At 41.1% G+C, this 24,522-nt stretch overlaps 1 protein-coding gene across 2 annotated transcripts in view; it reads right to left on the bottom strand.

Moving 5' to 3' along the window:
* Positions 1–24,522, bottom strand: part of LOC128693742 (uncharacterized) — a 191,068-nt gene that overhangs the window by 97,235 nt on the left and 69,311 nt on the right. The window contains exon 2 of one of the 2 annotated variants that reach the window (XM_053783591.2): positions 5,412–5,456. The exons of the other annotated variant lie outside the window; for it this stretch is intronic. Within the exon in view, the coding sequence (XP_053639566.1) occupies positions 5,412–5,456 (45 nt within the window). The remainder of the gene's footprint in view (positions 1–5,411; positions 5,457–24,522) is intronic. 2 annotated transcript variants of the gene reach the window in all.

Below are 24,522 nucleotides of genomic sequence, written 5' to 3' on the forward strand. Positions count from 1 at the left end.
GTAACCCGAGGTTACTGGAGGTAATGGTCAGATCGTGTGACTGATTTGGAGTGGGCACTCAGCTGTCGTCCTTGTCCGGGCCAGACCACTCTAAAAGGATAATTGTCTGCGAGTGCGGAGGCTGTGAAAGCTGATTAGGAACAATAGGTGTGTCAGGGCTGTATAAACTTCGTTTAAAGGGTCGTGTGTCCCTAGGGGTGTGCACAGAACGAGGACATTTGTGTATTTATAGCTACGTGGTCTTACTAGACATTTATTTGTAATCACCGATTCCTTTCTTGGTGTCTGTAAGGTTCATCTGTATAATTACCTTACCTTAGTTACGACGCGAAGGAGTGTACTCTAAACATCTTCGCACGACTCTTGTTTTTTTCCAGAACAGTTTAGGTAATGTCATCAGTATATTTATAGGTTTGTTTACTTAGGCTGGTGGTGAAACAAGACCATCCGCTATTAAGCTCCTGCTCCTGATAAAGGAAGACAAAGGCTGGGGGTAGAGAGAGAGAGAGAGAGAGAGAGAGAGAGAGAGAGAGAGAGAGAGAGAGAGAGAGAGAAGGAACACCAGTCAGTACTTATCCTTAGGACGTTACGTGTATATGTTGTTCCTTTGTTTTTAATAGGGAGGAAAAACTTATCCCTGGAAAGCAAGTAAATAGCACCAGTGATATACCAGTTGCTTAATCGCTGAAACTCAGCACCGGCAGTTCAGTGGCTGCTTAGTCACTCAGCGGGTCTTCATCTGACAAAGACCTGCGTGAAGAAACTCCTTCCTAATAAACACCAAAAAGATCATTCAGCACTTTGGTCCCGATAGAGGGAGACAAAGGTTTGTTAGACAAAAAACTGTAACTAATGATAAAGTGCCCCTCGATCTCTCCTACTACTGAAGGTGGAGGATACTGCCAGATCCAGTACTGAGACGGAGAATGATCGCCGAAGAAGCTCCGAGATTCAGGACAGTCATGAAAAAGATATAATACACAAAATCCCACTAGATGGAAGAGAAGAATCACACACGAAATCACAGAGCCTCCCTTTCGTTCTGCCTGAGCCATCTCAAACAAGGATATATAAACGAGCGGACTCTAAACTTGTGCATGCTCGACCACTCTCTCAAGATCCCTCTGTAAAAGGCAAATATCATGGCGATATCTCCAGTGTTGACTTGTGGAATACCAATGTTGAAAGATGATGGGAAAGCGTGATTCAAGTTCCTATCAGCTGAACACACCCCGTTTGCTCTTGAATCCTCAAGCTTTCAGACGAGAGTGTTGTCGATCTCTTACCTCTGTAATATAAAATACACACAAATTGTATGTAGACTATCATCTCAAATCTACCCGTTGCCCATTGCCATCCACATTTTCAAACAAAGATGCTACGCACCGTCAGCTGGGAGAGCTGCAGCACGGTCAGCTGGAAATTTTACAGTTAGTTACGACAGGTTCGGTACTTATGTTTGTCTCTCTCTCTCTCTTTCTCTCTCTCTCTCTCTCTCTCTCTCTCTCTCTCTCTCTCTCTCTCTCTCTCTCTCTCTCTCTCTCTCTCTCTCTCTCTCTCTCTCCCTCTCTAGCAAAGCTCTGGAAAACACTGTAAAAGCCCAAAGCTGTTAATTGTTCCTCAGTCTCCTTAAAAGCTTGGTCCTTAAAGAATATCTCTTTTCCCCTTCCTTTCCTTCCCTTGTAACCAGTTCAGTCTTCGCGAGCTGCAGATCTAAGTCCAGGTGATTGATTCGTAGTGAGGATAATGTCGCATTAAGGAGGATCAGTCCTTGGTTTCAGGTTGGTTATCTTATCTCTTTATTGTTTAAAAAGGATTGATCAAAGTATGTAACTAGTGTTTGACATACTACATATATATATATATATATATATATATATATATATATATATATATATATATATATATATATATATATATATATATATATATATATATATATATATATATATATGTCGTGCCGAATATGTAAAACTGGTCAATTAGCAAGAACTCGTTTAAAATTAAGTCCTTTCTAAAATTTTCTCTTATACGTTTAAAGATATATATTTTTCATTACTGTTAATGTAAAAAATATATATATATATATATATATATATATATATATATATATATATATATATATATATATATATATATATATATATATATATATATATATATATATACATATATATATATATATATATATATATATATATATATATATATATATATATATATATATATATATATATATATATATATATATATATATATATATATATATATATATATATATATATATATATATATCAGTGATAAATATGCTGAATTCAACTTAAAACTTTTCAACTCAGGTTTTTTTTTTAACTCCTGACACTGACAGATGAATACAGGATCACTTTAGTGGTTTTTGGAGTTGCCTTTGTTCACCTAACAGTGAAAAAGGTACAGTAGTAGGTCGCAAGTTATGTATAGTCTGCTGTACCTACTAGTTAGTTAATTTTCGTTGATAACAAGTCTATTACCTACTACCAGTGTTCTAGTAGTAGATAGATATCCACTAGTTGCTGTTAGAGGTATCCTGAGGACCCAGAAAGTCATAACTTTAGTTATCCTGGGTCACCTAACCCACCGGAGTTAATAATCTGAATGAAATCTTCCACTATTGGGAATTTAAACGTGGACGTTATAGGTCCTATCTGTCTGCACATTTTTGGGGCGAGAATATCCAAACCATCTTCTGCGCTGGTAACAGTCTGGAACTTCCACTCGTCGTTAATTAGCTTTACTGTGACGTTTCTGGGACTGAATTCATTTCTAAATAAACAACTCATTACGATTGTTACTAAATCATTGATTTGTAAATAGTTCATGGCCACTATAAGTCCCTTTGCTCTCGAAACTTTATGGTCCAGTCCTGGACCCATTTTGTGCCTCTGTATGTTTAGAATACCGCCCACAGGGTGGGCATAATATGCATAATAAGGCTACTTACGTAACTAATGTCAGACTTATCAGCCTTTACTGAGTAGCCCGAACAAATTAGATTTTAAATTTTGCCGATGAATCTGCATCGCATATCCATCCTCTGGATGGTAGAGTAAGAGCAAATGGATGTACAAAAGGCCTATTAACTAAGTCCAAAAAAAATTAACAGGAGTACATCCAGGTTTATATCTACATTTGCCTTATCTGTTGCAAACTCCAGGTAAGGAAAGTATATTCACACAATAAATAATAGATATATGCATCCCTATTTTAGGTATTAAATTATACTTAATGTTGGTTTTCAGGTATACTGCAGGTTTAATGAAACACTTGCAGTTAATTTATTTTATATCTAACAAACTAAGCAGATCTTGATTTCTTCTGTTGAGAATCCTTCCAGGAAAAATTCAGTTCTCTTAATTAGTCAAGATAGCCGCCCAAGCTTCGTCATTCATGTTGTCTTGCCTATCCCGAAGTTGTGTAGCCTTATATCATGTCTGGTTTATAAACCACAGATACACTGATGCCTTTCCAAGGGCTTAGCTGGTGCATCTAGGAGTAATATTAGTACACTTTTGCGGGAATTACCAAGTTTCATTCTTAGGAATCATCGCAGAACCCAACCATCTTACCTTCATCCAGTTTACAACTTCCCTACACTACTTCTGCACCCTCCCTTCCTCCCTCCTCACTTCTTGCACCCTTCTTCCTTCTTCACTTCTTGCGCCCTCCTTACAACACTTCCTAGAGCAAGTTCTCTATAACTCTCTCTCCAGCATCCTCCCTCTTCCCTGCCAACACTGTTCCATCTACCCTCTAGCACCCTTCCTCCCTCCCTCTCTCCCTCCCTCACCCCTTCCATCCCTCGACACCTATCCTTTCCCTCCTCCCTTCCATCTCGCTTTTGTTAAAATCCCCTGCTTCCTCCCCCCCTCCCCCCTCCCCCCCCCCCGTAAGCTACTGGGTGACTGAAAGCCAATCATTGAAAGTTACTCTCAAACTATGCGTCTTCCTTTCGTTCCGTACAAGAGCAGTCGATTTCTTCTAACCTGCTGCTTTTGAATAGCAAACGAGGTAGTTTATTCTCCCTCCATCTGCATATCTTTCTTCGAATTACTGCCCAGTTTTAATACTGAAAATAAATGCCTGTTTGTGCCCTATCGACGGAATGCAGAGGACGTGTTGACGAACTAGCGAAAATCTGATTTACAATGAATTTGGCGAAATCTGACGTCTTCCTTAGACAAAAGTTATCACAGAAACAACAACAACAGCAAGAATAATAATAATTATTAAAATTATTATTATCATTGTTATTATTATTATTATTATTATTATTATTATTATTATTATTATTATTATTGGTGGTAGTAGTAGTAGTAGTAGTAGTAGAAGTAGTAGTGGTAGTAGTAGTAATAGTAGTAGTATAACATTAGATATTCTAACCAATAACGGCGGTAACAATTTCCTGTTAAGATTAAAACCAGCGTTTTTATAAGATGTAACCGAATATCCGAAACCCAGTATCCGGATTAAGGAAGCATCTGGAGTCTTCCAATTAAGTGAAGCCCTTGCCTAAACTGTCACCAATGACTAAGTAACTTAGCACCTCACAAGCGAAGCCAGAAAACAGGGATACGAACACGCGACTTGATACCTTAGACCATGGGTCCCCAGCATGCGCCCCGAGGGCCGCATGTGTCCGCTCTAGAAAATAATATAATATAATGTCTTCAGTTACTACAAGTACATGTACAAGGTATACAGGCCTAGCTGACGTCAGTGACATATTACTATATAGAAAACCGCTTGTTATGCTAAGCATTTCGGGCAAATTAGGTCAGTTTTTATCCAAGGATGAAACCCACCATACCACGGGCGGGATTTGAACCCGCAGTCAGAGAGTCTTAAAACTCCAGACCATCGCGTTAGCCACTGGACCAGCTAGCCACAATAAGAATACATATCGCGGGTTCAAATCCCGCCCTTGGTATGGTTTGTTTGCAATCGTGTCATTACTATTTCGTGAGTCATGCAACCCACACCAGTCAACTAACACCCAGGTACCCATTTTACGCTGATGGGTGAACAAGGACAGCAGGTGTCTTATGGAAACACGTCTCTAATGTTTTCCAGCCGTACAGGAGGAGATTCGAGCCCCGGACCTCTGTGTGTGAGTTAAGTGCGCTAGCGATCGAGCTACGGCCCTCACATGAAATTATGAATTCACTTTAATGTAGGTTCCACACTACACAGTGTCAACACTTACGAAATATGATTGTTATTATTCACAAAAATATACAAAAATTACAAATGCGGCCATCCTTTTAATTTATCTTTGCAAATTGGGCCTTTCATAATAAACAGCTGGGGATTACTGCCTTGGACGATGAGGAAGGGGACGTATCTATTGTAAATGGAAAAGTATCTTTTTGTACCTTTTTTTTTAACAAACCGGCCGTATCCCACCGAGGCAGCGTGACCTAAAAAGAAAACGAAAGTTTATCTTTTAGATTTTAGTAATTTATACAGGAGAAGGGATTAGTAGCCCCTTGCTCCCGGCATTTTAGTCGTCTCTTATGACACGCATGGGTTACGGAGGAAGAATTCTGCTCCACTTCCCCATGGAGATAATGGGAAATAAAGAACAAGAATTATTAAGACACTAGAAGGAAACCCAGAGGGGTATGTATGTATATATATATATATATATATATATATATATATATATATATATATATATATATATATATATATATATATATATATATATATATATATATATATGTGTGTGTGTGTGTGTGTGTGTGTGTGTGTGTGTACATACATGTGTAGTGTAACCTAAGTGCAAGTAGAAGTAGCAAGATATACCTGGTATCCAGCGTGTTTATGAGACAGGAAAAAAGACACTAGTATACCTACCACAGGTTTCCGTTTCACACTCACTTGGCAGGACGGTAGTACCTCGCTGGGTGCTACCAACCTACTACCTACCCTTTTTGTACTTAACATTATATATTGTAGAATCAGAGGCAGGAAAGTATCTTTTACAAAGGGAAAAATGTATTTTCTTATAAATTACAGTAGATTCAGGGAAAGGAAAATAATATTTTGTGAAGGAAAGTATTTTTTTGTAATAATCGTTAGCAGGGATTCGAGGAGAGAGAGTAGATTTTTCGATCAATACACAGGGTCAATGGAATCTTCTTGGAGATATCTCTACCGGCAGGGAGCTGCTAGTGTTAAGATAAGAAGAACAATTAGAACGAGGAGCTGTTAGTGCTGTGATAAGAAGAGCAATTAGAACGAGGAGCTGTTAGTACTAAGATAAGAACAATTAGAACGAACGATATGGAACTTGCTTGTTATCTTATCACGCTTCTCTTAGTCTCGGAGGTTTGATTAAGCTAGCTAAGGTTCGTCAGAAAACAGGACAAGTACTTCCTGACAGTGATCTTAGTCATATGACGAACAGCAGCTGGAGCTTTTGGTCATCTGGCCTAGGCCTTCCACTGGCTTGCCGGCCTAAGTCTCGGAGCAAGTTACCTGACGTGACCTGACGTCAGCTAGGACTATATACCATGTACATATACTTGTAGTAAATAAAGATATTATTATTATTATTATTATTATTATTATTATTATTATTATTATTATTATTATTATTATTATTATTATTATTATTATTATATGAATGAGACACATGCGATACATGAGTATCGCCAATAAGATTCCCAAGTGTTGAACATTTGTCTTATTCATCAACTTGTCAGTGCTGCATGCCACTAATAATATAAACCATTAGTAATACATATCGCTGCCAGCTGTAGCGATGTATATATCAGAAATTCTACTTCAAAATGCAGTGCAGCGGATGGAATGGCCAGCCTGACAACCTACTGAACTTCCACCAGGGTGCCGGTGACAGCTGCCTAAGGCTGACTGGCACTTGTAGAATCCTCTGAATGCAAATTATGTGTCGGAACAATACCAATACTAGACACCAATCTGCAGAGCATCAAATCACAACAACCAGAAGAAATCTTCAGAGAGCCATAGAAAACGCATCAGAGAATGTTTTTACACATTGTAGTAGTACACACATCTTAAGTACACAGTGGAGGGGTATATACACAGCCAGAACACACAGAATAGGGCTATACACTCCTGGAGTACAAAGAATAGTCATACACATCTAGAGTACACTGTTTGTCCAGAACGGACTGACCACGGTGTTGTGATTTTTGATCTTCTAGAGTCCTTATAATGTGTGGAAAAGAATACTTATGCAAAGTTCAGGATTTTCATGAAGGAAAATATTTTCCGAGTTTTTTCATCAGTCCATAGCGTACATAAGTGGATTGTTCCACAGTGTGTCGGTAGCGACACACTGAGGCTCCACCTCAGTCCACTGCAGCTACCCCTTAATCCACCGCCATTCCACCTTAATCCACTGCAGTCCTGCCTGAATCCACGGCGGCTCCCCTTCAGTTCACCCAGCTCCGCCTCAATCCTTCGTAGCTCCGCCTCAATTCACCGCAGCTCCGCCTCAACCCACCGCTGTTCTGCCTTAATAGACGGCGGCAACGCGTCAGTCAACCGCAGCTCTGCCTCAGTCCACCACAGTTCCGCCTAAATCCACTGCAATTCCCCCTGAATCCACCGCAGCTCCGCCTCAATCCACTACAGCTGCTCTTCAATCCATCCCAGCTCCGCCTCAATCCACCGCAGCTCCGCCTCAGTCCACGACGGTTCCACTTCAGTCATTCAACGTTTTTCTAAAATCGTCGAGTCAGAGGAAACCTGACTAAATTATTTCACAATAGAGTAACCTTGACATACAACCCTCGCTTGCTGCCGACGTCTGAGAATTACGAGTGCTTCCCCTTCTTTCCCCTCCCCCCCTCTCTCTCCCCTCTTGCCTTCCTCTCCCCTCCCTGCCTCCCCTCCCACTAAATCGTCCCGTCTCCACCTCCCCCAAAACCTCTTCTGCAGTTCTCCCAGGAATTTCGTTTCGGCTGAAGCAGAATAACTAATGTGATAACATCAATGTTGTATCTGGGTGAATGTAGGGCAAGAAAAAGATCGGATAAGGAAAACAGAATAGGGAAAGACAAACTAAGATTGAGCAGGACAAAGGAGAATACAGTATGGGATGTTAGAATAAGGTAAGGCAGAAGAAGGCGGAGCAAGGGACAATTAGGAATGAAAGGTTGGAATGAGATAATAAGGAAAGGAAGGATACAACAAGATAGGAGCCGGAAAGGAAGAATAAGGAACAAAAAAAAGGAGAGAATAGGGTAGCGAAGAGCAGTAAAGGAGAATAAAGAAGTGAAGGCTAGAATAAGGTAGGGCAGGGCAAGGGAGGACAGAGTACAGGAAATTTTTACCATTTCTCGTGGCAGATAAATGACCAGCGCCTCCTTGACTTCCCCAAGGCCACTGACGCTGTTGTACACAAGATAAGGAAAGTATATGCCCATGGCACCGACCGTATTGCTAAGGGTTCATGGGTTCATGGGCTGAGGGGTTTAGGGATTCAATGGGTTCATGGGTTGTCTCCCATTCCCCCATCACTGTAGAACACTGGCTTATATCACTGATTCTAAAAAACAAGTAAATAAAATAGGTCTTTGCTTTTTTCAACCTTCTAAAATAATTTGGAGAAGAAAGAGGAGAGGAAAAATATGCAAGGGATGACTTTGTGAAGAGAGGGAAATGGAGAAGAGGGAAGAGGAGGAAAATACATGAGATTAATTAAGAACGATGAAAGGAAGAATTAAGAGGAACAAAAAGGCATTTACCATGTCAGACGTGAGCAGCAGCCTGGCCTATATTCAAACAGAGGATTACCTTCATTGATTGTTACATGCAGCTGCATGATGATATGGTCACACTCAGCTGCATGATGGTAGATCTCACTACGCTGCATAATGGTAGGTCTCACTACGCTGCATGATGGTAAATCTCACTACGCTGCATGATGGTAGATCTCACTACGCTGCATGAGGGTAAATCTCACTACGCTGCATGATGGTAGGTCTCACTACGCTGCATGATGGTAAATCTCACTACGCTGCATGATGGTAGGTCTCACTACGCTGCATGATGGTAGGTCTCACTACGCTGCATGATGGTAGGTCTCACTACGCTGCATGATGGTAATCTCACTACGCTGCATGATGGTAGATCTCACTACGCTGCATGATGGTAAATCTCACTACGCTGCATGATGGTAGGTCTCACTACGCTGCATGATGGTAATCTCACTACGCTGCATGATGGTAGATCTCACTACGCTGCATGATGGCAAATCTCACTACGCTGCATGATGGTAGATCTCACTACGCTGCATGATGGTAAATCTCACTACGTTGCATAATGGTAGGTCTCACTACGCTGCATGATGGTAATCTCACTACGCTGCATGATGGTAGATCTCACTACGCTGCATGATGGTAGATCTCACTACGCTGCATGATGGTAGGTCTCACTATGCTGCATGATGGTAGATCTCACTACGCTGCATGATGGTAGGTCTCACTACGCTGCATGATGGTAGGTCTCACTCAGCTGCATGTTGATAGGTCACATTGAGCTGCATGATGTTATGGTCATACTCAGCTGCATGATGATATGGTCACACTCAGCTGCATGTTGATAGGTCACACTCAGCTGCATGATGATATGGTCACACTCAGCTGCATGATGGTAGGTCTCACTACGCTGCACGATGACAGGTCACACTCAGCTGCATGTTGATGTGGTCAGCTGTCTGATGATTAGTACAGTGCCACTCATCTTGTGAGTGAACACACCACCATAAAGACAGTACTGGACAGTGCCACTCATTCTGTGAGTGAACAGTCCACCACAAAAGACAGTACTGGACAGTGCCACTCATCCTATGAGAGAACACCACCATAAAGAGAGCACTGGACAGTGATACTCATCCCGTGAGTATGAGTAAACGTGGCAGCTTTGTAATCCCTCATTAGTGCAATCAACTCTATCCTAGGCTGATGCAACATTCATGGTTTGCATTAGTGTGTTGATGAATATTAAATATATCAGTTATATGTTGCTGTATATATTACATTTTTAAACGTAATGCCTGATATTGTGTTGAAATTAGTTTGTGTTATAATTAATTTTTTTTACTCAGAGCTTATAACTGGAGTTCAATGTTATTAGGTTATTCAAAATTTATTTGACGCTAAATATTTGTAATATGTCATGATAATAATATACGTGTGTGAGTACTCACCTAGTTGTGCTCACGTAGTTGTGGTTGCAGGGGTCGATTCACAGCTCCTGGCCCTGCCTCTTCACTGGCCGCTACTGGGTCGCTCTTCCCGCTCCATGAGCTTTAGCATACCTCTTCTTAAAGCTATGTATGGATCCTGCCTCCACTACATCACTTCCCAAACTATTCCACTTCCTGACTACTCTGTGACTGAAGAAATACTTCCTAGCATCCCTGTGATTCATCTGAGTCTTCAACTTTGTATCATGTGGGAGTTCGAACACGTGGATAGGGTAAAGTAATACTCACGTAGGCTGGTACTACGTATAATTACGGATAATGTGGGAAGCGCCCAAACAGCCAGCCTGCCTCCTTGCTCACTCTCGTCAGACTAACTAACCCCAGTACCCATATGTGAGGGGGTGTTTTGAAATACTGCTGTGGTCAGCACAATATGAATACAGACAGTGATTCACGCAGAGACGGTTGGTAGTGAGTCATCTACTGGTACACTGGTTACTAGTAACTGGTTACTACTACTGAGAGCAAGAGTCACACCCACCACCACCAGCCATCCACCTCATCTACCTGTGGTTGTTTGCACCCTTGTACCGGGTCCTAATACTGTTTTGGCTCACATAATTGGTCAAGATTGTAGCTGAGCGCCAACGATAAAGCCAGTTATGTGAGTTCACCGAGAAAGCGCATTTCTTCACGACGACAGTGTGAGTGTCGGCGTCATCACCGCGCAGGACAACCTTCCTCATCACCAGTCATCTACTGGTACAGTGGTTACTGGTAACTGGTTACTACTACAGAGAACTACTGAGATTTGTGTTCCCTTGTTGCTGTGTTCCATCTCTGGAACATTCTGTCTCTGTCCACTTTGTCAATTCCTCTCAGTATTTTACATGTCGTTTTCATGTCTCCCCATCTCTCCTGTCCTCCAGTGTTGTCAGGTCGATTTCCCTTAACCTCTCCTCGTGTGTGTGTATGAGTGTGTTTGTGTGTGTGTGTGTTTGTATGTGTGTGTGAGTGTGTGTGTGTGTTTGTGTGTGTGTGTGTTTGTGTGTGAGTGTATGAGTGTGTTTGTGTGTGTGTGTGTTTGTATGTGTGTGTGAGTGTGTGTGTGTGTTTGTGTGTGTGTGTGTGTGTGTGTGTGTGTGTGTGTGTATGTACGCCTGCGTGCGTTCGTGTTTACTAACATATGAGCGTACTGTATACTTACGCATCTGAGAAAATTTCCCCCTTACTCGTCCAAAGTGAATTAAATCCCATCCCCCCTTCCCTCCTTCCCCCCAGAAAAAAATATAGATGCCAAAAGAATATGTGATGGAGAGCTAAGGGAAGCTTTGATAAGAAAGCTTCCTTTGTTTAGACCATCTTAACTACACTGGCCTCTTAAAACATGAGGTAAACATCTTGCGCTTGGTTGATTTCCGTCTTCTAATCTCGGGGATGTGAGCAACCTGGGCGCAGTAAATATTTTAAGTCTTTCTAGCCAAAGGGGAGTTTTGACATCATGAATAATTGAGAATGGTCTAAATATGAAAGTTGACACGAGAAAGGGAGGGATAGCGTGAACTAGAGACCTGTTATGATGCTGGGTTCGTATTGTTGTGGTGATGTTATAATGCTGGGTTCGAACTGTTGTGGTGATGTTATTATGCTAGCGTCGTACTGTTGTGGTGATGTTATTAACCTGGGGTCGTACTGTTGTGGTGAAGTTATGATGGTGGGGTCGTATTGTTGTGGTGATGTTATGATGGCGGGGTCGTATTGTTGTGGTGATGTTATAATGCTGGGTTCGAACTGTTGTGGTGATGTTATTATGCTAGCGTCGTACTGTTGTGGTGATGTTATTAACCTGGGGTCGTACTGTTGTGGTGAAGTTATGATGGTGGGGTCGTATTGTTGTGGTGATGTTATGATGGCGGGGTCGTATTGTTGTGGTGATGTTATAATGCTGGGTTCGAACTGTTGTGGTGATGTTATTATGCTAGCGTCGTACTGTTGTGGTGATGTTATTAACCTGGGGTCGTACTGTTGTGGTGAAGTTATGATGGTGGGGTCGTATTGTTGTGGTGATGTTATGATGGCGGGGTCGTATTGTTGTGGTGATGTTATAATGCTGGGTTCGAACTGTTGTGGTGATGTTATTATGCTAGCGTCGTACTGTTGTGGTGATGTTATGTTGGTGAGGTCGTATTGTTGTGGTGATGTTATGATGGTGGGGTCGTATTGTTGTGGTGATGTTATGATGGTGGGGTCGTATTGTTGTGGTGATGTTATGATAGTGGGGTCGTATTGTTGTGGATGATGCTATGATGGTGGGGTCGTATTGTTGTGGTGATGTTATGTTGGTGAGGTCGTATTGTTGTGGTGATGTTATGATGGTGGGGTCGTATTGCTGTGGTGATGTTATGATAGTGGGGTCGTATTGTTGTGGATGATGCTATGATGGTGGGGTCGTATTGTTGTGGTGATGTTATGATGGTGGGGTCTTATTGTTGTGGTGATATGTTATGTTGTTGGAAGCTGTGCTGCGAAGTAATGTTTCAGATCTTTTGCGACTATACTGTAACATGTTCCCGTCATGTTCCCTCAAGGTCAGCATTTTCTCGACTCGACTGAGGCGACCCACAGAAAGGTGAATTCGGTTAATTATTTGTGTATATTTAGTATGCAAGTTTGGAAGCGATTTAATTATATATATATATATATATATATATATATATATATATATATATATATATATATATATATATATATATATATATATGTATATATATATATATATATGTATATATTATATACATACATATATATATATATATATATATATATATATATATATATATATATATATATATATATATATATATATATATATATATATGTATATATATATATATATATATATATATATATATATATATATATATATATATATATATATATATATATATATATATATATATATATGTCGTGCCGAATATGTAAAACTGGTCAATTAGCAAGAACTCATTTAAAATTAAGTCCTTTCTAAAATTTTCTCTTATACTTTAAACATATAGTTTTTTCATTAATGTTGATGTAAAAATTTATAATTTTGCACCAAAAGAATCTTAGAAAACTTACCTAACCTTATTATAACAAGAACAATTTATTTTAGTCTAACCAAACTAAATGCATTTTAGATTTGATTACAATAATTTAATACTAAACAAACACAGTGAAACATATTTTTTTTCGTTAGGTTCAGAATGATTTTGGCGAAATTATTGCATAAACAAATTTTCGCTTGTCCTATACGGCAAGAAGAGCGTTGCTATTTAAGCCAAGATCGCAAGTTCTGCCTATTCGGCACGACATATATATATATATATATATATATATATATATATATATATATATATATATATATATATATATATATATATATATATATATATATATATATATATATATATATATATATATATATATATATGTCGTGCCGAATATGTAAAACTGGTCAATTAGCAAGAACTCATTTAAAATTAAGTCCTTTCTGAAATTTTCTCTTATATGTTTAAAGATACATTTTTTTCATTAATGTTAATGTAAAAATTTTTAATTTTGCACCAAAAGAATCTTAGAAAACTTACCTAACCTTATTATAACAAGAACAATTTATTTTAGCCTAACCCAACTAAATATATTTTAAATACGTTTACAATAATTTAGTACTAAACAAACACAATCAAATATATTTTTTTCGTTATGTTCAGAAGGATTTCGGCGAAATTATTGCATACACAAATTTTCACTTGTCCTATATGGCAAGATGAGCGTTGCTATTTAAGCCAAGATCGCAAGTTCTGCCTATTCGGCACGACATATATATATATATATATATATATATATATATATATATATATATATATATATATATATATATATATATATATATATATATATATATATATATATATATATATATATATATATATATATATATATATATATACATACATATATATAAAATATAGGGAGGTACCACCTCTAGAACTGTCATGGGGACCCTCATCCTCAGAGAAAAGAATAATCTTGCTTCAGGGAAAACTCAAGGTTTTCCCTGAAGCTGTTTGAGAATTTTCTCCTACCACCCCCTATATTTCAAGTATGTTTTATTTAAAGACAAAAATACATTGGCCAAACATTCACAAAAATACAACAGAAAACAAAACAACATAGGTGACTCAGAGCTTCATCTCGAATATTTCGTCCAGCTCCCCTGCAGTGGGCCGTGAGCCCAGAATGCTGCAGGCATTTCCTCTCTGGATCGCAACACTGAGTCTCTGAAAGAGAAAGCTGGTCACCCTGTGGTCTTTGGTTTCTATGATGAGCTTTTCACTCAGCTCTTTGAGGAACTTAGAGCACACTTGCCCCATGCTCCAAGGGTCTCCGACCCTATTGGAATGAAGTTATAGCAAGGGGGAAGGTCTTCATATTTTCGGATCTTCTGGGTCTCCCTGTGGCTGGCAGCTCCATCCCCTTCCACTACGGAGTATGGCAAGTAGGTGTCTGCCAATGTGGCAGCTCAGGTGTAGTCCCAGGCAATCTGCTTTCCATCCTTCCAAGATAGCATAGTGGCTCCATCAGGACGCTTTTGACTTCCATCAAACCTCTGTACTTGGGGTTCCCGTTGAGCTGGGCAACGGACTGTGGCGAGGCTTCTCTTTATGATGTCATTGACCTCCTCATGTCTGGCATACTTCCTTCTGCTGTGTGGCACACAAGACCATGAAGTCCGAATTGATCAGCTGTCGCCCTGCCGCAAATACACCTATGTTCGGTGAGGATGGGGGCGGCTAGGCGAAGAGCAACACCAATCCGAATGGCCCGTGGGTCGAGACGGGTGCCCAGGTAGAAACTGGGAACAGCTAACAGGAAATCTCCTGAGTGTGGTGCCTTCACTGCCAGGAGACGAGCTTTGTCCTTTCCTGAAACATTGGAGAGCATTGTGTTGGCGATTTTTTCCATGATCGGTTTGTCCCAGTGGGACTGTTTGTGCTGTTTGGGAGGAGCTGGTCTACTGGAGGAGTTTGTAAGGGTGTCCCACCGAATCGCTGCTTCAGTAAACCTGGGGTCTTGAGCTCCTACCACGTCTCTCAAGCGTTCGGGTACTATCTTCTTGACTAATGCACCGGAAGCCAAACACGAGGGTTGCCTGATCCCATTGCTCATCCTCTAGTGACAGGTTCAGTGCCTTCTTAAAAGTTGATCTCAGGTGTGCGTCATATTCATCGAGTGTTGGGTTGTCAAAAGAGGGTGCACACCTCAAGAAGTAAGTGAGTCTTGGCATAGTAAAACACCTTATGAGGAGATACAGAGCATCATGGGCATCAAGATCGCTTATTCTCTCCTCCATTCTCATCAGGTCATTCAATTTGTCCCTGAGGACAGTGTCAATGGCCTGGTGACCCAGCGGTGCCCCCAAGAGGGTACTGTTGACAGAGTGGTAGTTGAGACTTCCGGGAGGATTCGTCGCACAGCATTGATTATTTCCTGGTTCGCTGAGATGATTTCACACTTAGAGGGATTGAATTGAGGGTTTGCTGTAGCCGGCTGAAATGAAGGGAAAAAGATTGGGGAACCGATCCCGAACAGCTGGCAAAACAGCATCTCTCTTCACCATGTTAAAGGCATTTCTAAAATCAAGTTTGACTATGGCTTTGTCTTCTGGTAGGTCCCTGATGTAGACCCTTGCCGCATGAGCTGCAGCTTCACTGCCTTGAGAGACCCCAAAGCCCAGTTGGTGTGGCTGGAGTAAAGTGGCAGCTTCTAGGCGAATGTTTCTCACTGCTGCTTTGGCAACGAGACGGCGAAGGGTGTTTCCAACTGCAATGGGTCTGATTCCCCCATTCCTCTTCTTCAAAGCACATAGTGAGGCTCCAAAGAATGAAAGGTTTAATTTCTTCTGGGATTCGCCCAGCCAGGCAATTGTTGACGAAAGTTGTTAACTCGGTGAGAAGAATTGATGCAGATTCACCGAACACTGGATTTACAATCTCTTTGAGGTGCTGAGGTCGAATTCCAGTGTAACCTCCTGCAGATCCTGCTGGAAATGACACGATCGCCTTATAGACTTCCGATTCTGGCAAAATTAATTGTTCAATGATGGGGTCTTCCTCAGGGTTGTCGTTGATGGCTATGGTGTCCCTGGTTGGATGCTTGGGCCGTGGTCTCATCCTTGGGGGCTACAGTGAAATCACTTGTAATTATTCTTATTGCTCCCACTGTGTTACCTTCTTCGATTTTTTTTCTAACCTGTGCGCAAATTTTCTCATTTTCAGTGGGACTTTTCTTGGGTCAACCATATATATATATATATATATATATATATATATATATATATATATATATATATATATATATATATATATATATATATATATATATATATATATATATATATATATATATATATATATATATATATATATATATATATATATAAAATGTCGTGCCGAATAGGCAGAACTTGCCATTTTGGCTTAAATAGCAACGCTCATCTTGCCATATAGGACAAGTGAAAATTTGTGTATGCAATAATTTCGCCAAAATCATTCTGAACCTAACGAAAAAAATATATTTCACTGTATTCTTTTAGTATTAAATTATTGTAAACAAATCTAAAATATATTTAGTTGGGTTAGGCTAAAATAAATTGCGCTTGTTATAATAAGGTTAGGTAAGTTTTCTAAGTTCCTTTTGGTGCAAAATTATAAATTTTTACATCAACATTAATGAAAAAAATATATCTTTAAACGTATAAGAGAAAAGTTTAGAAAGGACTTAATTTTAAATGAGTTCTTGCTAATTGACCAGTTTTACATATTCGGCACGACATTTATATATATATATATATATATATATATATATATATATATATATATATATATATATATATATATATATATATATATATATATATATATATGTATGTATGTATGTATGTGTGTATGAGTGTGTGTGCATGTGTGTGTATGAGTTTGTGTGTGTGTGTGTGTACTCACCTATTTGTACTCACCTATTTGTGGTTGCAGGGGTCGAGTGTGTGTGTGTGTGTGTGTGTGTGTGTTTATTTGTGTGTATGTGTGTGTAGGTGCTTGTATACATTTTTGCTAGTGACTGTCTGACCCAGATCGCGACAGCATACCTTCCGGTAGTACTTACCCGAGAGTACCTGTCTGCGGGCATTTGATTGTGAGCACCTGACTGAGGGTACCTGACTGCGGATACCTGACTGCAGTTGTCTGACTGCGGGTACCTGTCTGTGGGTACCTGCCTACGGGTACGTGTCTCTGGGTAACTCCTGCAGTCCGCTTGCCTGCGGACTTCAGGAGTTCGCATTTTGCGGAGAATTTTAAATCACATAATAGAGTAATAAATAATGATAATTATGCAGGTCTGGGATATGACAAAAAAGTCTTCTTCATTTTACGTTTCCCTCGCACCTTCCATCTCCCTTGCTCCTTCTCCCTCTCCCTTACTCCTTCCTCTTCCTTATTCCTTCTTCCTCTCCCTTACTCCTTTCTCCCTCTTCCTTACTCCTTCCTCTCCCTTACTTCTTCCTCTCCTTTACTCCTTCCTCCGTCTCACTCATTTTTCTCTTTACTTTCTCTCTTCCCATCTCTTTTATTCCATCCATCACTTCTCTTTCCTTCCCACTCTCCACCCTTTCACTTTTTTAATCTTCCTTCTTTCTCGATAGCATCTCCATCTTCTACCCACTCCAGGCCTTCCGCTCGCTCAGTTCCAACTCCTGTCCTTCTCTGTCCCTTCCAACCCCTCGCGTCTCCCTATCCATTCTTATCTCTCCCACCCTTTAGTCTTCTTTCTGTAATCCTCTTCCCCTCCCTTCCCCTCCCCCTCCCCTCCCTACCCCTCCTCCACTCCCTCCCCCTCCCACCCTCTCCCTCCCCACCTCCATTCCCTCCCTCCCCTGGAGATACATTTGCACTAATTACCTAACAACCTTCGAAACACTCCCCCCTCCCCCTCCCTCTTAACTCTGCTTTCCCCTCTTCCCCCACATTCCCCCACTCACCCCTCCCTCGCTGTGACCCCTGCAAATCACCGGGTCAATTTCTTGCCTCCGCTAATTACTGGTCGAGGATGTTCCTCTATTAACAGCTCGCCAAAATATGGTCACCCACGCGCCTGGTCTCGCTGGAAAGAGAGATTCATTTTAATATATTTTTATTTGATACCATCTTATGTACCCGCAGTGTGAGCGTACAGAATTTCAGACGGGTACACGGGTAGTGCGCAGCTACGGTCCAAGTCGGACCGAAACGTCGTCGTAAGTTTCTTTCTCTTATGTGCGAGTTGTGCATTGTTCCACTTTTTGTTCTGTATACATGTGCGACACTCGGGTATTTTTATTGTCAAAATGCTTTGCCTCCCCAATCGACTTCCTCAGTCGAACACAGGCAAGTATAGTTTTGATTTTAATTTTGAGGTGATCATTGTGAGCCTCAGTCGTGAATAGTTTACGTCTTACCAGATGATATCAGAAACGCTGCTGGGATAAGTTTTCAAGAGGCTTAGCCATGATCAGCCATGATGTGATGGATATGTTGTGCTGAGGGCCACCAACTGCAACAGCCTGGTTGACCAGGCAAGTACCAGACGAGCCTGACTCATGGCTGGGCCCAGGGAGTAGAAAAACTATCGAAACTCATGAAGGATATATCATAGGTATACCCAAATGTGTAGGAATTCTATATAGGTAAACCCACAGTGTGTGTGGGAAAGGCAGTCAGCAGGTGACCCACTTCAAGGAGACCCACTTCAAGGAGACCCACTTCAAGGAGACCCACTTCAAGGAGACCCACTTCAAGGAGACCCACTTCAAGGAGACCCACTTCAAGGAGACCCACTTCGAGGAGATCTACTTCAAGGAGACCCACTTCAAGGAGACCCACTTCGAGGAGATCTACTTCAAGGAGACCCACTTCAAGGAGACCCACTTCGAGGAGATCTACTTCAAGGAGACCCACTTCAAGGAGACCCACTTCAAGGAGACCATCTTCAAGGCTGCTCTGAGAAAGACTAATTTCAGTCTAGCTATTTTTAATTCTGTCTAGACTGTTGAGGTTAGACTAGTACAGCAGAAGGCTGTTTCGCCATTTTCCACTACAAAGGAGTGCGGGAAGAGGTCACAGTAATGGAATGAAAAGTTTTCTGAGCATTTTCCCATGAAACATAGAAAAACTTAATTGGATATTAGTAGAAAACGTAAGTGATACACATACTTGCTACAGCTACCACTACTACTACTAACACCACCACCACTACTAGCACCACCACTACTATTAACACCACCACCATAACGCTGGGGCGATCCATGAACTGATGTCAGGTCTCCATTGATCATATCCTTTCCTTGACATAACCCTAACCCCCCAGTCGACTTTGAAGATGTCTATGTTTGCATGTCCCTGCACTCTGCCTCAGGTGCAAATTCCTTATTCGTCAAGAATAGTAAAAAAAAAATAAAATAAAAATACTATCACGTGCCTTAAATATTCCACAGACATTACGTCAAGAGAGAAATCATCTCACAGTTATTTAAAACCACGGATTAAGGCCAACAAAGGTGGTACTAAAGCAATAGTAAATTACTCTGCCGTCCTATAACACTGACGTCCACCATTATAAAAATATGTGAGAGGTTTAAGAAGCTAACCAATCAGGTTCATAACACTTAGACATCCCAGGACAACATTGGTTTAGAACACGTCGGTCCTGCTTCACGCAGCTGCTGGACCATTACGATACGGTCTTGGATGTACCGGAAGACAAACAAAATATAGATGCTGTGTACACAAACTTTGCAAAAGCTTTCAACACTTGTGATTATAGTGTGACTACGCACAAAATACGTGCAAAATAATAACTGTAAAGTGAGCAGATGAACATTTCACTTTCTAGCAAATAGAACCCATAAAATAACAGCTAACAAAACAAAATTGGAGGCTGCCACAGTGAAAACTCTGGTCACCACAACACTGTATTCGCCCACTTCTCTTTCTCATTCTCATATCCGACACAGAGACATAAATCATATTTGATCTGCATCCTCCGAATCCTCCTTGGCACTCGCATTTTTCTTTTTATTTCCAGATAGTCTTACTGTAAAAGAAAGAATGGCTTTATCAAAAAAAAAAAATATGTAGAAAATCGTTAGCAACAGCGATGTTCTGCATTAATTAGTATAGAATTATTAATTATATTCCATAATATAGAATTTATCTTTATGAGGTTAGAGTTAGCTTAGATATTTCTAGTACGGTCACAGGATATATATATATATATATATATATATATATATATATATATATATATATATATATATATATATATATATATATATATATATATATATATATATATATATATATACAACAAGAAGCTTATTTTTTCCAGCATATATACCTGGAATATACCTGGAGAGGCTTCCGGGGGTTAACGCCCCCAAGGCCCGGTCTGTGACCAGGCCTCGTGATTTATTTTAGTCCCTATATTAGGAATTAAAGCATACTTTTCTGGTGGTGGAGAAAGGTTCTAGTGTAGCCGATAGGTTTTGAACCCCATTAACCAACCAGCTAACCACAGTGCGAAGATAATTACCTCACTCTACCAGTGGTTTTTTGTCCCATACGACCAACATTAGCTGTATTTCTCTGTTTGCCAGTTTCCTGCCTCACATTTGAATACACAGCTGGGTGCACATCCGTGCCCGGGGTGCACTGCTTAATTAACTCTTTTATATCCTGTGCTGTCGTTGGGGCAAGTTGCAACTTTACCCAGTTGCTTGGAGTTTACTTTAACTTTATAAAACATCTAGAAGTTGCTCTCTCTCTCTCTCTCTCTCTCTCTCTCTCTCTCTCTCTCTCTCTCTCTCTCTCTCTCTCTCTCTCTCTCTCTCTCTCTCTCTCTCTCTCTATGTAGTAATATGTTATTTTAAAGTTGTAAGTTCGTCTTTTAAGTTTGTCAGTCTTTAGACTGTTTTCCAGAGGGTGAAGAAAAGACACGCTCCAGAACAAGCTTTTATTGAAACGTCTACTCGTTTTTCTCCCCTCCTTCTCTTCATTCTCCTCTTTCTCTTTCTCTTCCTCCTTCTCCTCCTGTTCCTATTCCTCCTCTTTCTTCTCCTATATAACCCTAGTAGGTTTAGCGCTTTATTTTGATAATTATAATAATAATCCTTTTTATCCTCCTCTTCCTATTTTTTATCTTCTTCCCCTTCATCATTCTCATCCTCCTCGTTCTAATCCATGTCTTCCTCATTCTTCTCCTTGACTTCTCAATTTCTTTACTCACGAAATCGTAATGACACGATTGCAAACAAACCATACCACGGGTGGGGTTTGAACCCGCGGTCAGAGAGCCTCAAAACTTCCAGACTGTCGCGTTACTGGGCTAACGCGACGGTCTGGAGTTTTGAGACTCTCTGACAACGGGTTCAAACCCCACCCGATGGCATGGTTTTTTTAATTTTCTTCATCGGCTATTGGTGCTAGCAGCTCCTAAGTCCACAAAGCCATCACATACCGGTTAATCAAGCACTTGTGAGGGATACTTATCCATTTTCCTCTTAAAACCTTCCACCCTCCGAGGATCTACCAGCATGTTTAGGGAGAAGCGTAAATGAAATAAAATCTGAGAGAAATTTTTTACACTTACATTACCAGCGATTTAATTCACACGGAAAATGAGTTTTTCTCCTTCAGTTTAAAACTTAACCTGGTTCCTGATTTTTAACGGTATAGGAACCCACCGCTGTCGACTAACACCCAGACCACTACAGTATTTATGACCACTGTCACTGTATCTTGTTGCCTGATGTTCGATAAATAAAGATACAGGTGCTGCAAATGCTATATATTTATATTTAAAATACAAATAGATGGCAAAAAAGTGTCTGTATATGTATATATACAAACATTGTCTCTACTACTGGGAACGCTTGGAAGCACGTGACTTGTACTCGTTGGAACGCAGGAGGGAGAGATATATCATAATCTACACTTGGAAAATCTTGGAAGGAATGGTCCCAAATCTGCACACAGAAATCACTCCCTACGAAAGTAAAAGACTGGGCAGGCGATGCAAAATGCCCCCAATAAAAAGTAGGGGCGCCATTGGTACACTAAGAGAAAACACCATAAGTGTCCGGGGCCCAAAACTGTTCAACAGCCTCCCATCAAGCATTAGGGGAATTGCCAATAAACCCCTGGCTGCCTTCAAGAGAGAGCTGGACAGATACCTAAAGTCAGTGCCGGATCAGCCGGGCTGTGGCTCGTACGTTGGACTGCGTGCGGCCAGCAGTAACAGCCTAGTTGATCAGGCCCTGATCCATCGGGAGGCCTGGTCATGGACCGGGCCGCGGGGGCGTTGATCCCCGGAATAACCTCCAGGTAACCTACGTCCACAGCAGGACTCGAACCTGCTAACTCTGTATCAGAGTCCACAGTACTTTACCACGGAGCTAGATCCAAGATAAGTATAGGCGCTTAGCCGAAGCTAAGCGACGTTACCCCATACCCCCGGACACCAAGCTCGTTTTGAAAGTAGAGACAATGTTTGTCAATAATTTCGCCTGTTTGCAAATTGTTAAGCATTTCAAATCTCTTTCGTTGTCCACTGCATGTGGCAGGATTCGATGAAATAACTTTCAAAACGAGCTTGGTGCCCGGGGGTAGGTAACATCCCTTAGCTTCGGCTAAACGCCCATATTTATCTTGGGTCTAGCTCCGTGGTAAAGTACTATGGACTCTGATACAGAGTTTGCAGGTTCGAGTCCTGCTGTGGACGTAGAGACAATGTTTGTAAATAATTTCGCCTGTTTACGAATTGTTAAATATATAAATATATATATATATATATATATATATATATATATATATATATATATATATATATATATATATATATATATATACACACACACACACACACACACGCTAAACCCTAACCCAACCCGTACCAGCACACACATACAGCGTCTGGGAAACAGAGGTAAGGGATAATCAGGTTTGATCTGAGGAAGAGGAAGGTAGCTCTAATTCCCTGGGTCACTACCGCATCTCCAGCATGAATTCCCCTTCGGAAAGTCTGGAGACAAGAGTAGGTTGCCAGTGACGACTAAAGCCAGCAGTGTTGGAAGTGAGGCCAGCAGTGTTGGAGGTGACGCCAGCAGTGTTGGAGGTGAGGCCAGCAGTGTTGGAGGTCAGGCCAGCAGTGTTGGAGGTGAGGCCAGCAGTGTTGGAGGTCAGGCCAGCAGTGTTGGATGTGAGACCAGCAGTGTTGGAGGTGAGACCAGCAGTGTTGGAGGTGAGGCCAGCAGTGTTGGAGGTGAGGCCAGCAGTGTTGGAGGTGAGGCCAGCAGTGTTGGAGGTGAGACCAGCAGTGTTGGAGGTGAGGCCAGCAGTGTTGGAGGTAAGGCCAGCAGTATTGGAGGTGAGACCAGCAGTGTTGGAGGTGAGACCAGTAATATTGGAGGTGAGACCAGCAGTGTTGGAGGTGAGACCAGCAGTGTTGGAGGTGAGGCCAGCAGTGTTGGAGGTGAGACCAGCAGTACTGGAGGTGAGACCAGCAGTGTTGGAGGTGAGACTAGCAGTGTTGAAGGTGAGACCAGCAGTGCTGGAGGTGAGGCCACCAGTGTTGAAGGTGAGACCAGCAGTGTTGAAGGTGAGACCAGCAGTGTTGAAGGTGAGACCAGCAGTGTTGAAGGTGAGACCAGCAGTGTTGGAGGTGAGACCAGCAGTGTTGGAGGTGAGGCCACCAGTGTATTGCCTACGTCTATGAGAGCAACCAACAGTTGCATTTGGATTCGAGAGCCAAGACAGACTAAAAAAAAATCTCACAATATCAGTCAGCAAACAGGAACTGAAAAACACGTGAAAAAATATACTGAATTACTGTGCAAACAACGTTAAATGTTACGTCAGTGTGTCAACACTGAGATCAGCCTCACCCTCACTCGCTCGCTTACACCTTCACCCTCTCCTTCCCTATCTCCCTCAAAAGGAGTACTTATTAAGAAGTCCACTCTTTAAAGAAGGTCCTCCTTCCTCCAACGAAGCTTCCCATCCTTCAATGTGCCCGTTCTCCCTTCCAATGTTCCCTTCCTCTCTCTCTTTCTCTCTCTTTCCTTTTATTTCAACGAGCACTTCCTGTGCCTCCTCGTTTTCCTTCCATTTCCCAGAAGACACAGCCTTATTAAACGTTTGTTTATTCACAAA

This window comes from Cherax quadricarinatus, chromosome 34 (assembly GCF_038502225.1).
Source record: "Cherax quadricarinatus isolate ZL_2023a chromosome 34, ASM3850222v1, whole genome shotgun sequence".
Classification (NCBI taxonomy): Eukaryota; Metazoa; Arthropoda; class Malacostraca; order Decapoda; family Parastacidae; genus Cherax; species Cherax quadricarinatus.